General features: G+C 43.4%; 1 protein-coding gene across 3 annotated transcripts in view; it reads left to right on the top strand.

Moving 5' to 3' along the window:
* Positions 1–1,078: 1,078 nt before the first annotated feature.
* fn1a (fibronectin 1a) overlaps positions 1,079–15,899 on the top strand; it is a 60,334-nt gene continuing 45,513 nt past the window's right edge. For all 3 annotated transcript variants that reach the window (XR_013791403.1, XM_079518712.1, XM_079518711.1), the window contains exons 1-11: positions 1,079–1,375; positions 2,444–2,569; positions 3,275–3,412; positions 4,275–4,406; positions 4,943–5,080; positions 6,007–6,165; positions 7,118–7,300; positions 7,800–7,982; positions 8,718–8,894; positions 15,360–15,515; positions 15,880–15,899. The exon at positions 15,880–15,899 is cut by the window's right edge and continues 109 nt beyond it. Coding sequence is in view for 2 of the 3 variants with exons in the window: in XM_079518712.1 (XP_079374838.1) it covers positions 1,255–1,375; positions 2,444–2,569; positions 3,275–3,412; positions 4,275–4,406; positions 4,943–5,080; positions 6,007–6,165; positions 7,118–7,300; positions 7,800–7,982; positions 8,718–8,894; positions 15,360–15,515; positions 15,880–15,899 (1,533 nt within the window). In the remaining variant the exon portion in view is untranslated. The remainder of the gene's footprint in view (positions 1,376–2,443; positions 2,570–3,274; positions 3,413–4,274; positions 4,407–4,942; positions 5,081–6,006; positions 6,166–7,117; positions 7,301–7,799; positions 7,983–8,717; positions 8,895–15,359; positions 15,516–15,879) is intronic.

Raw genomic sequence — 15,899 nt, 5'->3', positions numbered from 1 at the left:
TGTTCATGAACCACAGACTTCTCAGGTCATCGGGGGCAGGTCAGCTTTCTGTCCTCAGTGTTTTAGGTCAGCTGCTATGCTCATGCACCATTTATAAACCTCATGCACATAATCTTTGGATGGATATGCTATAAATGTATGTATGTAGATTATACCTTGTTTTTCTCCTCCGTGCCACAGACACTTTTGTCCGTGTGTATGGACACATTGATGACTCAATATGTGACAATAAAGATGACTATGATGTGGCACAAATTATATATAATGTCCTATACCTGATATTTTATACTTATTTTTGTATTTATTTCACTCAATGCTCTTTAATGTTTTATCTAAAGCACTTTGAATTGCCTTGTTGAAATGTATGAGACAACTAAACTTGCCTTGCTCTGATCCATTGCTCTGGCTATTCACTTTGCTCTGGGAGACATTCACGCCTTTGAAGTCAGTAATCAGATCATGGTCTTTGTTAGGCTTGATCCTAGCAGCCTGGTGGTGAGACAACAGACACTGTAGGGATATAATGATTTAATTGTAATAATCAAATCAACCTCTCCTCTCTACACTTGTTTCAGGGGACTGCCCGAAGAGTTCAACAAGAAAAATTGAGTCAAAGTATATAGGCATGTATTTGCAGGACAGTTTATTTGAACACACAACAGCAAATAAAATTAATTGGGAGGTGGTGGTTATTAGTTTGTGATCACCAGCAGATCGTAACCTATCTGATCTAAAAGATATAAAGTGTGCTTTGCTGATGAGGCCATTATTACATAGGCTAAAGTTAGGTTAGACTAAATGGAACTTAATTGACATTAGCGGCCCAATAAACAAAACTTGTATGGTAATAAGAGTCGTCACTTTGAAATGGCTCATTAACCAACCGGACGCATATTGAACTTTGTCTCTGATGCTGCGTGGGTAGGGTAGACTTGTGGGGCTCTTTCTTTCTCCTTGTGGGACCTCCCCCTCCTCCTCCGACTGAAACAAGCCATGCCCAGATAAATCACTCCCACAGACTGGTGCACTAACCTGCGCGGAGCGTCTAGCGCACACACACGGGTCGGAGAGACAGGAGGTGAAGAACGGACTGCATGGGGGGAAGTTTGGTGCGGGGCAATAAAGAAAATACACTGGAACAGACTGCTCTCGCCCGTAAAAAGGGGAATCATCTTGTGTAATTTCGAGCGAGTCAGGCGCATCTGGTATAGACTACATTATTCTGCAGTAATTGTGTGGTTCCAGCATTCAAAAATGTCCAGCAGCAGTCCATGCATTGGCAGGGTGCTGATGGCGCTATGTGTCGCCGCTTCGGTGAATTGCATGCCGCCGAGAGAGGCTGCGCAGCAGCATCAAGTGCCCTCGGTCGCCCAAGGTAAGCTTATAACTTTTCCTAAATATGAGCTAAAGGCGAAATTTAAACTTTGTTTTGTTTGTTGTGGCTATGATTGATCATTGCATTGTTATAGGCATACATAAGTTCATATATTGTTATTGTTATACAGTATATGGCTATGCGTAGCCTATAATATGGTTTATTTTGGATTTTTTGGATCATCATTTTAACATCAGTGCCTTAATATGAAAATATAATAGGGAAAACCTTACACTGCACTCGCTAAAGCAAAGGAAAAACGCAGAATGTAGCCTAATTTCCTAGATGAAAAGGTAATCTGAGACGTTCACGGGCTGACATTAATCAAAATGATTTAGGGTGCTTGGAGGAGAAAAAAAGAAATAGGCCTACAACTAATCCCTGCACAAGTTGTGTTTTTTGTCTAATTGTGCCTGCGACCCTGTCCCAAGTTAAACTGGCATATCACAGTCCTGCATTAAATGCTATAGTCATAAACGCTTATTCCATTTGAGATCTCATCTCAGTGAGTGAGTGGAGTAAAATATCTCATGGTGGCATTGCAGCTCATGGAAAGGGTAGCTAAACTCCGTGCGTGAGTGCGTACGTCTGTGCGCGCGTGCAGATGGGGGTTGGTGGGGGGCTGGAGAAGGGTGTGTATAAGTTCTGCTTATTGCATGGGGGGAGGGAGGAAGTCTTTTCCCATTCTTCCCCTCTCAAGTAGCCTAGTCTATCCCCTCTCAAATCACACCCTGCCTATTTCCTGCTCCCTAATTAATACTTTACTGTAGTCTAGCCTTCAGCCATGACGTGAGAATAAATGTCGATTGTCGAATTTATTTTGGTTGGTTATATTGAGAATTCAGTATAGGCTAGTGTTCTTTGAATGATTTTAATGGTCAAAACCCCTTTGATAACCGTCAATGGACTTAAATAGGCTATATATATTTTCAACTCTGGTAAATTGTTTCAGAGAAATTGCATACAAATGGGTTAAATACATTAACCCATTAAACTCAGTAAAAAAAAAACTGTAACTTTTCCGTGAACATAATCCATAGCCAGGTGTTTTGTGTTGCTCCCTCTCAGATGGCTGCATAGAGAATAGTAAATTCTATGGTCTTAATGATCAGTGGGAACGACCATACTTGGGCAGCACACTGATCTGTACCTGTTATGGAGTGTCTGGCATCAAGTGTAAAAGCAAACCCGAAGGTTAGTTCTCAACTTTGTATTCATGTACTTACAATCACGTGTGTGTGTGTGTGTGTGTCTGTCTCTGTGTGTGTGTGTATATATATTATCAGATTTGCTGTCTCTACAAGAACAAGACCCTCCTTCACAGACCATATTCCTCAATTTAATTAAATCTCTGCATGTGCAACACATGCAGTCATTGCTTACTGACTGTACGTTCGTCCATGCACTTAACCCATTAAGACCCGAGGCCCATTCTACAAAATGCCTTCTAAATCAGCAGTTCTCACACTTTTAAGATTTTTCAAAAATTGCAGATGTATAAGCTTGTATATCTACTATGTTTGAATTGTCAACGCAAACAAAAATGACACAGATGCTTTCCTGGTTTTAAGGGCTTAATCACAACTTGCTTTCATTCACTTTCAACCTTTTGGGTAGTCATTATATTATCAAAAATAGTCAAAAAATATTCTACAGCTTTTTAGCAAAAATAGCTGATCTACAAGCTCGCAATTCAGCATCGCAATGTGACGTGAGCTTGTAGATCAGCTACTTTAATGTGTTGTATAGGAGAATTATATGGTGCTTGGGGGTCTCTCCTCTTCATGCAGTATGTTATCTCCTGTTCCCCTCAACCCTCTGCTGTTCCCCTGGTTCCATCTGTGTCATCATGTGACCCATTCATGTGTCTTATCTCACCACCCTGATCTCTCCCTGTAGCGGAGGAGACGTGCTATGATAAGATCAACCAGAAGTCATACACTGTTGGAGAGACGTACGAGCGACCCAAAGAGGGCATGATCTGGGACTGCACCTGCATTGGCTCTGGAAAAGGAAAGATCAGCTGCACTATTGCTAGTAAGTTTTGTGTGTGTGTGTGTGTGTGTGTGTGTGTGTGTGTGTGTGTGTGTGTGTGTGTGTGTGTGTGTGTGTGTGTGTGTGTGTGTGTGTGTGTGTGTGTGTGTGTGTGTGTGTGTGTGTGTGTGTGTGTGTGCGTGCGTGCGTGCGTGCGTGCATGTGTGCGCGTGTCTGTGTGTGTGTCTGACTGTGTGTCTTGTGCATGCTTCTGTGTGCCTTTGTGTGTGTGTGTGTGTGTGTGTGTGTGTGTGTGTGTGTGTGTGTGTGTGTGTGTGTTTGCGTGTTTCTGTGTGTGTGTGTGTGCTTAGGGCAGATGAGGCTTTGTCCCCTGGCCAATAAGTGTTTAAGTGTCGTATACCAGATAAAGTGACCATAACTCATTGAGAATGTATACGCCTGCATGTGTCGCCGTGTCCCAGACCAGACAGACAATTGCCAGTGAGCAGAAGATGGTTTTGTGTAGACCACCAGACTGCTTAATCTCTGAGATTCTCCAGCAATCTCCAGATTCTCCATAGCAGATGAGATTAACAACTGGGGCAACGCAGCTCTGTTTGTAGCTATCTGTGTGGTTAGGTAATGGGAGGAATGGATCTCGGCTGTGTGTTTCTTACACTTGATTTATACTGCATCTACCACACAAACCCATAGCGTCCCTATTCTGGGGAAAGCTTTTGGCAGAAATAGCAGATTTTAAAGCTTGTAGACTGGCTATTTTCAGCTATGATATTTACTGTAGAGTAAAAACAGGAGGGGGTCTAGTATAGAGATCTGGGGGACTCCTATATATACACTGCAGTTTTATTTCCTCCATCTCTAACACTTAGTTTAACATTTTCACTTCTCCTTTCCTCTCACGCAGATCGTTGTCATGAGGGCGGTGCGTCCTATAAGATTGGCGACACCTGGAGACGACCCCACGAGACGGGAGGCTACATGTTGGAGTGTGTGTGCCTGGGGAACGGCAAGGGAGAGTGGACCTGTAAACCTGTCGGTGAGCACGACCTCACTCACTCACTGTTATTTTCAATTAGTGGCCAGTTGGACAATTGGCTGAATCAGCGATTTGCATGTTAATGATATGTTTGGCCTGTTTAGTTTCTTTTAGTAATATTATTGTCATCTGAAATGTTTTAGTTTTAGTCCAATAAATCTACAGTTGATGTAGTTGACTAAAATGTAATTTGCGTGAGCTGTGATGGCATACAAATTACAGATTTCTACTAGCTGTGTGCCAACCTACAAGCCAACCTACAAGCTCACGATGCGTTGTGAGCTTGTAGATCGTCTATTTCCGGAAGCATATCTGGAGCTACTGGATCTCTTCTCCACTAGTCCCTCCCCGACATTTTTGTCTAGTTTTTATTTGTCAAAGGAAATTGTCAATATATTTAGTCATAGTTTCAGTCATCACAGCTTAGTCTTTATTTGGTTTTCGTAGCTGAAAAAGAGGTGGTAGCCAGACATGTTTCATCATAGTTTTAGTAGACAAATTGAACGTGTTTGGCCCTAACTGACTGGTCTCCACAGCTGAGCGTTGCTACGACAACACGGCGGGGACGTCCTACGTGGTCGGGGAGACGTGGGAGAAGCCCTACCAGGGCTGGATGGTGGTGGACTGTACCTGTCTGGGAGAGGGCAGCGGCCGCATCACCTGCACATCCAGGAGTAAGCCTTCCCTATATCTCTATTCTCTGCATTCCTCCATTGAATTTGTCTACAGTTATCTGTATCTGAAAGGAGCAGTGTAGTGAACTCAGCTGTGTCTGAATACAAGAAACAAATTTGTTTCTCTCTTGTGGTTAACTTATAAGCATCTTTTTTTTGTGCTAGATATCTCTAATTTGGATTTATGCCTCCTCTTGATTTCCTGGGTTATTTAGTTTGATTGTACCTGTTACAACAAGGTAGGGAGAGTTGGGAAACCAAGAGGTGCACACAACGGGCTATGTGAAATTGATTTGCTTCTGGGCTCTATTTTGGAATGAGTCACGTGCGCCTACACACACACACACACACACACACACACACACACACACACACACACACACACACACACACACACACACACACACACACACACACACACACACACACACACACACTAACCTTATACTGGCAGGGCTAAGGGAAAACGGTAGTGCGTGTTTTGTTGAAGGATTTTAACAGCCTGTGGTGGAAAGATCCACTGGCCGTGTTTCCAATTAGAAGAATTTACTTGCTTACGTTTACTTACTTAACGATTCTGCCTCATGTGAGAGATGAGAGTCATTCCCTGCTTGTTGTCATATTATGAGACTTCAGGGTGGCCATTTTACAACAGAGACTGATTGTCAACAGTGTGCTACAACTTGCAACTGAAAACACTGTGCCTGCATGACATGAAGCTGTTGACATATACACACGCACGCACGCACACACACACACACACACACACACACACACACACACACACACACACACACACTTTCTTGTGTTACTTGTTCTCTTTGATGCCTCTTTCTCATCCTTTTCTCCTCCTAGATTATTGTATCAACCACTACCATGCCTCTCACTCTCGTTCTCTCCTTCATTAAATCTTTTTTTTTTTTTAGATCGTTGCAATGACCAGGACACCTTGTCGTCGTATCGCATTGGAGACACCTGGACTAAGACAGACTCCAGAGGTCACCCGCTGCAGTGCCTGTGCACGGGGAACGGACGAGGGGAGTGGAAGTGCGAGAGACATGCCTCTCTGCACACTGTGGCACTGGGTGAGAGCTAGATCGTGTTGCTGGCAAGGCTTCTTGTTGTTATGATGCGGAGGGACAAACGCATACCGCAGAGATAGAGTAGGGGGAGAGAGAGACCGACAAAGGCACAGAGAGAGAGAGAGAGATACGGAGTGAGAAAGCACTTCAGACAAACGGGCCAGAGATAAAACAAGCCAAGGGAAAGTTGATGTGCTGAAGTGTAGGAGACATGGCTCCTCCCTCCTCATCACTGGATGGGGAGCGCGAGAGAGATAAGGCCGATTTATACTTCATCACACACTGGTGAAAATAGCCGCTCTACAAGCTCACAATGCGACTATGATGCGCCGTGCTGTGAGCTTGTGGATCTTCTGTTTTTGTCGGGCGACTCCGTCATACGATGGAGCATAAATGAAGCAATAGGAAAAGATAGAGGGAGGGAGAAGGGAGATATGACATGTGGGAAAGGCCAAAGGAAGGCTAACAAACATGCCTGAAATGATTATTGTGAGTGAGACGGAGAAATAATTAAAGTAAAGAAAAGAGTTACTTGTGGGAATATATTATTTCCAGCAATTTATGAGCAAGGTACGTTGTATAAATCAAATCTAGACATATTATTCTAATCTAGGGTGTTATGCAACTTTAAAATCAACAATACATCATCACAGTTTGTTCCGCCACCTAAATGATTATGGAACTGTAATGGTGCATTTTTGCTTTCTGTCATGTAACTTATTGTCTGTAAGGTATAGCATACTGGAAAAAATTATGTATTTTCACACCAGAGAGAGGTTGTAGCTATTTCGCATTATTCTCTTGAGGACACAAAATGACACACCCTGTGAGAAACTATTCTAAGAGCAAACAACCCATTCTCGCCATGTCACCGATATTATTTTAGTAGTTGTCCGTTTTTATGTAGCCATACGAAGTTCTCATCTACTAATGCCATGTCTGTGTCACAATTCAGGCACCGGCGCTCGTGTGATCACCAACATCCAACCTGCGCTGGCCGAGCTGCTGCCCCAGGAGGGAGCCTGTCGGACGGATGCCGGTATGGCTTACTCCCTGGGCCAGCGCTGGATGAGGAACCAGGGAACCAAGCAGATGATCTGTACCTGCCTGGGCAACGGAATCAGCTGCGAGGAATGGGGTGAGAGAGATGCTGTGGTTTTATTGTTACTCAACCCTGAAGTTGTAACGCTTGCACAATGGCACTGTCTGCAATCGCTCAATAACAAATTCCACTATAGCCTACTAGACAACTTGATTAAGATTAATCACACATTTGTTTTGCTGCAAGAGGCCCGGGGGAGTAGTTGTTGTGGAAGGGAGGATTACATATATTCACACATGGAAACTACTCTATTGCAGTGGGGGCCTCAAAGTCACTTTAGCCATGTTGTAACGTTGGACTTGTTTCTATTGTGGTCCTTTTTGATTGATTGATTGAATACTATATTAACAGTTTGCAAAGAAAATGTTGATCATGTACCATGCAGTGAAATAACTTAGATTAGAAGGTTAAGAGAGTGGTTCTCAAAGTGAGGATTATTGACGGTGTCCACTGTCCAGGGGGTCCTCATATACATTGGTTATTTTTTTAATGACTTTATTTACACTGGTTATCTCTGTCATTCTCTCCATGGCAGAGGGACCAGCTCCAGTGTACGGTGGTAACTCTGGCGGTCAGCCCTGCGTGTTCCCGTTTGTGTACAAGGGAAAGACCTATCACTCCTGTATTTCTGAGGGACACAGTGACGGACAGCTGTGGTGCTCCACCTCCTCTGACTATGAGACGGACCAGAAATACTCCTTCTGTACAGAGAAAAATGGTAAGACATAGTGGTGATGATGGTTATGGGAGTTTTCTGTGGTGCATGTGGATCAGTAATGTGGATGGATGAAGATCAGAAATATTCTACGGGTCTTTTAACAACTTTCAACCTGGTGTCAATATTTTGGTGATTATATTGATAAAATATTTTGGTGATTAAAAGTTCAATAGATCGGCTATTTAATTATTTTTCCCACGACACGGTACAGCGTATTTTATGCGTATACAAAATAGGGCTTAAGTGAGTGCTTTACAGAGTCGAACGTAATCGACGTAAGAAGCACTAAGCAACGGAGGGTGAGAGAAATGTCTCGCTTCCAACCTTGCGTCCCCCGTCGCTCTGGGAACGACCCCCAATCCAACGCAGCGCAAGCAGTGGTCCTCGACGCAAGCAGACAAAAAAGTACCCCTGGCGACTTTTGGCAGCAGAGAGCAAGAAGGCTTTTCCTCCTCTGCTCCTCCCCCTCTTTCTGTTTCTGAAAGAGGATGACACTTCCGTTCTAAACGTAAACACGATCGGCATGGATAGATCACATTGAAAGTTAAACAGGACAACATGACATCATCGTTCGAAGCACAGCTTTGCAAACTCGTCGAGGCCTTTAAGTGGTTAAAGCCAACATTGCTGTCTGACATTGATAATACTTAATAATGACTAGGATGAGACTGGCCATGGCGTAAATGTCACTAACTTGGTATCTGATCTGTCTTGATCCCTTTTAAACTTCAACAGTGATGGTGGCGACGCGAGGCGGCAATTCTAACGGCGCCCTGTGCCAGTTTCCCTATCTCTACAACGGGCGCAACTACACTGACTGCACCGCCGATGGCCGCAGAGATGGCATGAAATGGTGCGGGACCACCGTCGACTACGATGGAGAGCAGCGCTTTGGATTCTGTCCCATGGCTGGTAAGTGTGTTTGAGAGAGACACAGTAACACAGACACGAGTCCAACTACGTTTTTTTTTTTTGTGGCTTCCGCCTTTATTTTATTTTTGAGTGGTGCAAACCACTCCAACAACCAGCTTTGTCTGTATGTTTGTGTACCTGTGTACGTGTCCGTGTACCTGTGTACGTGTCCGTGCACAGGTGAGCATGGTTACTATGGACACTGACATTACGTCAGACCATAGCTGTTCAGGCTATATAAGACCTTGCACCACTCAGTTCACACGGGTGTGATTTTTTTTATGGAGGGACAGACAGTAGGCTGGCAGGAAATGGGGAGAGAGATGGGGGGGAAGACATGCAGTAAAGGCCGTCGGGATCGGGAGTCGAACACGCGGCACACTGCCAGACTGGATTAGCAGCCAAGGTGCCTGGACCACTGAGCCATGGCCCAGGCCGAGTCCAACTAAGTTGTGCAGGCGCCTGGCAGTTGAAGTGGGTGCATGTGTTTGGTCCGACGTATTAGTCATGAGTCCGACACCCTACCCAAAACCTAATACCTAACCTCACAGGGTTCGTTTTAAACTGCCACGGGTAAGTTGTAACCGGCCACGCATGTTGGGAGTGACGGTGTTGTCGGACTAATGCCCGTCGGACTGTTAGTATGTCTAACAAACGGTTGAAGTCGTGATAAAGACCAATTACAGTCAATCATTACTGACACTAGCCTACTAGCCGTGGTGACAGCTAGCAGCATTAGCATGGCACCATATCCCTCCCTGTCTGTCTGGACAATTTAAATTACAATCAAGGCATTTAGCAGTCTACGACTCCACACTCTTTATGCAGAGCGACATACAAGCGCGAGGTAGATCAGCTTAAGGGCAAAACAAACAAGTAAAGAGGGTTGTTAAGCGAGCAAGAATGAAAGAAAACGAAAGAATGGGTTGTGTTGTTGTTAAGGTGTCAATTAGTTCCCCATGAGTGACAATAGGCGCCAAGAACTGTGAGGCACTAGGGGGTCTGTGAAATGATAATGATGATGTGGAACACTGGTGACGGGTAGACTGTTTATTCCGATTTAATTTAGAGGACATTTTATATGTCTCTGTTGCCGGGAAGAAACCATGTACCTAACTCCAAAATGTTCATTTTTCAGAAAATGTTAAATATACATTTTTCGGGAAATGAAGAAAACCTTTTTAAAAAAAAAACAAAGCAATACTGCCTCATCAAAGTTGGTGTTGTGACTTTATATATTGTCAATTACTTGCATGAGTGGGGGAGAGGTGGTGGAGTTCACAGTTTGAGGGTCCAATGGAGTTAAGTGGGTTTTGTCCGAAGCGATTCTTTATACTTTCCATTGGTTCAATATATACCAACACACAGGCGTAAAGGGTGTTCAATAGCACTGATTTATGCAAAAATGGCATATCTGTATATTATATATGTTAGTAAATCTTCTGCATGAAGTGGTCTCCCTGCTCTTCCATTATATAGGACTGTAACAGTTGATTGTATAGGACTCAGTACAGATGTATTTAAAGCAGACAGAGCACTGACGATGCTTTGGCATCTTAATTGTAGTAATAATACTAAGATTCAAATAGTTTGTCTTGAAATTAAGAGAAAAACATTCTAACTCTTCACGTGATGTCTTTCTTTGTGCAAAGTAATGGAAAGTTATCTATTATATGTGTTTTAAGCAGTGTCACAGTTGGTTGTAGGTGTGAGACCATGCAGAGAGGTCACAACAGGATGGGGTTAATGTCGTTGATTAGATAGTGTCTGGCTTCAGAGTCGTCAAAATCTTTTTCATGGTATGTCTTACACCACAATAAGCAAGTGATCTATCTAGCTACTGGCCTGTTCAACTTTTAGGTTCGTCTGGGTATGTGGCATTATAAATCAAGCATACCTCAGAGAGTTCAAACAAAAGAGAAAAAATAAATCAGCTATACGTACAGAGGTTTGCCAGTGTGCACAGAATGCAAGTATACACCTGGGTCTAATCTGTAGAGACAGTGGTCTGCAAGCTCTTTTCTCGCAAGCTCAGATTTTCAGAAGAACTTGTCTGCCTAAACAAACATTTGCCGTAGTTTCATTCTACTTGTGCAGAATGTAGTAAATATCGATTTCTAAATGTCAAATATACATTTGACATGTCTTGATGACCTATCTCTTTAATCAATCTGCTCGCAATGCACTGGTGGGTCTGTACCCACTACCCAGATTTAAAAAAACATAACAAAGAAGAAACAAAACAAATACACTACAAAGTTGAAAGTCAAGGTATTGCTGAAAAACATTCAGGGTACCTTTGACACTGAAGACTGCAGAGAGCCCGTCTAAACATACAGAGTACCTGAAATGGTAATCGGTGTTGTCTGAAATGGCAGAGATGTCTTGAGATCGCACTATTCCATTTACAGTCATACTTTAGGGAGATTTGCTGATGTTTTCATACAGAACTTGCAGGAGGGTGCTTCAGTGGTAATTCCGCATGGCAAGTCACTGAATTGAACCAAACATTTTTCCATTACTATAGTCACTTCACCCCCAGCTGGTCATTATTTTGTGTGATGACTGAATGGTTGAAATATCTTATAAATCATCAAATTAAAAGGCCAATTATTCTACTGGCTTGCCATACAGAAATTAAAAAATGCTTAACCACTTAATCATCTTTTCATGCTGCATGTTTAAGTTAAGTTTTAACATCTTTGAATCTTTTCGCCTGTAATGACATGCCAGGGTGAATGTGGTTCAAATGTATTTTTATAATAATTGATATGGATGTCAATTGTAAGCATTTTGTTAGCCTTTATGAACGATGACAGGGCCTCAACTCTATACTACGCTGCCCTCAGTGCCTTTATGAACGATGACAGGGCCTCAACCCTATACTACGCTGCCCTCAGTGCCTTTATGAACGATGACAGGGCCTCAACCCTATACTACGCTGCCCTCAGTGCCTTTATGAACGATGACAGGGCCTCAACCCTATACTACGCTGCCCTCAGTGCCTTTATGAACGATGACAGGGCCTCAACCCTATACTACGCTGCCCTCAGTGCCTTTATGAACGATGACAGGGCCTCAACCCTATACTACGCTGCCCTCAGTGCCTTTATGAACGATGACAGGGCCTCAACCCTATACTACGCTGCCCTCAGTGTCTTTATGAACGATGACAGGGCCTCAACTCTATACTAGGCTGCCCTCAGTGCCTTTATGAACGATGACAGGGCCTCAACCCTATACTACGCTGCCCTCAGTGCCTTTATGAACGATGACAGGGCCTCAACCCTATACTACGCTGCCCTCAGTGCCTTTATGAACGATGACAGGGCCTCAACCCTATACTACACTGCCCTCAGTGCCTTTATGAACGATGACAGGGCCTCAACCCTATACTACGCTGCCCTCAGTGCCCTTCCGGAGGGAGCCCTTCAAAGTACTTTGTACTGTCCAAACAGAAGCTATGGACGTCTATTAATGACTCGCTTCTGCTCCAAGAGGGTTCACTTAACACTACTCAAAACTATACAACCTTACTTACAGTAGTGTCAGATGTTTATGACCAGGCTCTCTCCCTTTGCATCTTAATTCAAATCCGCTATCATATAGTTTACATTAATTTGCAATAAAATGCTTTTGCCCCCAGGGACCCAACTTTAGTAGTTCCCACAGCTGGTGTTTACACTGACCGACCGACCAGTTATGAAGCTTTAAGTGGCCACTTTATGAGTCATTAAGTGAATGGGGGAATTGCCCCGTATAACGGGGGAAATGGAGAGCTGTTGCTGGTTCTCACAGCAGAACTGGATCCAGGCCAGATACTGTACATCCAGACCCTAGATAACCCTAGATAACTGTATTGGGCCAAAAGCAGTGGCGTAAAGTAACTAAGTATATTTACTTAAGTACTGTACTTGAGTACAATTTTTAGTACAATTTTTCCAAATACTTTTACTTCTACTCCACTACACCTCAGAGGTGTAGTGGAGTACACTTACTTACTTACTCCACTACTCCACTTAGTTACCAGTTACTTTGTAGATTTAGATTCTTATTGCAAGTACTTTTGCGTTTGGTACATTTTGATGCCAATACTTTTGTACATTCTGAATTCTGGACTTTTACTTGTAACAGAGTATTTCTATTATAATACAGTATTGATACTTTTACTTAAGTAAAACATTTCAGTACCCACCATCACACAGAACATTATGGAGTCAAAACAAATATCCAAGCTTAACTAGAGGTCAAAGCCACTAAAGCCTGACCCTACGCAGAAATGCAGACTCCGCCCTAACGTGGAAGACTTGTGTGCTGTGTTTGTATAATGTCAGTAACTATGCGAATAAAATAATTGTTTAGAATTACAAAGAAATCCTATCAAAGAGGAGAACGGAGTCCGTGGTCTCGTAGCTCACCCAGAACGGTTCATCACATGAGCTAAGACTTTTAAGAGCATGTGTCCATATGTAAGCCATATGCAAATGCCCATCGAGGGCACTTGATTACAAACCTATATATAAGATCATAGGAACGAACGTTCTGGTTCCAGCTTAGATTTGCCCTTTAATGTACTAGCTGGCCTGATTAGGTCCAGACCCTGCATGGCACACCCATGTCCACAGGTTTCTAGGCTAGCATTGCAGCTGAAGCACATAAATAAAGCATTATGAATAAAACCCAACTAACCACTATGCTGCAGTTAACAGAAACAAACTCTGATCCTTTAGTCACGGAAGGATCAGGGCTGGTATCTACGATTTAGTGCATTGTTGTACCATGCACTTGTTCTTTACGAGGGGACTTACTGATGGAATTCACCCTCACAGTGGTTTTACGCTTATTCCCTTGTTGTTGCCCTCATACCCTTATCTACAGAAAAACATGGTTATTATCTGGGCAGCTAACCCAACTCAGTCCTAAAGATCCAAAATTTCATTTATTTTAGTCGTATTTTAGTCATCTGAAATGTTTTAGAGTCTAGTTGTAGTCGACTAAATATCGGGTGCATGTGTTTGGTCCAACGGTACAGTCATGAGTCCGACACCATACCCAAAACCCAACCCTAAACCTAGCCTCACAGGAAGCCACAGGTTAGTTTTAACCTGCCACGGGTTGGTTTTAACCTGATGCGCAAGTCGGGAGCCACGGGTGAGTTGTTTTAGTGAGTTTATTTAGTATTTATTTAGTTTTCGTCAGTGAAAAACCGAACATTTTCATCATAGTTTTAGTCGACAAAACCAACACTGATCCCTAGCATCTTTGTTCCTGACGTGGTATCAGTCTTAGCCTTAAAGTGGTGCCAACTCCAATAAGGACCGAGCGCCAGTAATCAAAGTTGGTTGGCTAGGGATCAGATCCTCCCTAGCAGAGAGAAAGACCCTGGCCGGGATCCAATAAACTGCGATCTGCCCTGCTGTGTGTTTCTACTCTCTCCATTTAGTCCTCCTTCTCTCTGGACCGACATATGGTATACCCTCCCTGGGTTCACACTCACAGACAGTCAAAGGACACATGGGCGTGCACGTGGGCGTGCACGTGCAAAATACAACTCTGTCTGCTGCCTGCTTTCCATCAGAGAGATATGTTTACTGTCTCATACAAACACACTTGGCAGATGCATGCATATATATGCCTCTCCGCCTACACATGCACAGTCACGCACGCACGCACGCACGCGAGCGTGCGCACACACACACACACACACACACACACACACACACACACACACACACACACACACACACACACACACACACACACACACACACACACACAAAGCTGACCTGTCTAAACTTGCCGCTCCCGACCACACAAACTTTCTATCTGTCCTGATACAAACTACTCATCTCCTTTTAATGAATGGAGAGCACATGGAGAACACGCACATCTGTTTCTGGCTTTCATTCCAGGGAAAGTTTCTCTCCAAATGGACACAGGTGTTGCGTGGTGGTTGTGGTATCTGTAGGCTAAGTTAACGAGCACGAGCACAAGGGGGTAATTGACTTTTTCCAGTAGCTTGACAATTCAGCAGTTAGAGCACAACCTCCTACAATATCGGTTTAGCGAATATATTGGCCATGTTTTCACAACATTGATACTCGCAATTATGTAGCTGATGTGTCCCGAAATATAACAGCCCCGTTTTTGAGTAGGGCGTACTGTTTTTTTTTTAAATTCTTATTATTATTTTAGATGAACCTCAACCCTTTTGGTTATTGTATAATTTAAGTTAAATCTTCTTTTCATATATCGAAGTTTCATAAAATATCAGTCAAAACTGTAATCGGTGATCTAAGAAGAAGATAATCAAAGCCAAAGTGCACTAACTACGGGATTATTTTTTGCGATGATGGGTTTAAGTGTACAAAAACGTCCAAAAACGTAGTTACTGCACTTCGGCTTTGTAGGGCAACATACATCTCGTGTGTGTGCTTATGTCTGTTGTCTTGTTGTGTGTTTCAGACCACGAGGAGGTGTGCACGACCAGCGAGGGGGTGATGTACCGCGTTGGAGACCAGTGGGACAAACGCCACGAAGTCCTGGGTCACATGATGCGATGCACTTGCGTCGGCAACGGACGAGGAGAGTGGAACTGCGTTGCCTACTCTCAGCTTAAAGGTGTGTATGTGTACTAGTCTGTACCAGAGAAAGGACATTCAGAAAGAGGAGCCAAAAGAGGAGCATGCTTTTTATGTGTCTGGTCTCTTAATTAGCAATTGATATTAGTTATTCTGGTAACAAAAAGTCAAAAGTCAAAACAGCAGTGTGCAATGCATGACAACAGACACAGGCCTGCATCCTTGAACACCTGGAAGGATGCACAATTAACATGCTGCATGTTAATTTATGTGTGTGTGTATGTGCGATTGTGCGTGTGCATGTGTGTGTGTGTGTGTGTGCGTGTGCATTTGTGTGTTTGTGTGTGTGTGTGTGTGTGTGTGTGTGTGTGTGTGTGTGTGCGTGGTTTCTTTTCCTCCTCTAGACCAGTGCATTGTGGACGGT

Source organism: Electrona antarctica, assembly GCF_951216825.1.
Source record: "Electrona antarctica genome assembly, chromosome: 13".
NCBI lineage: Eukaryota > Metazoa > Chordata > Actinopteri > Myctophiformes > Myctophidae > Electrona > Electrona antarctica.
Note: the sequence above shows the minus strand (reverse complement) of the source record. Positions and strands in the feature narration are given on the sequence as shown.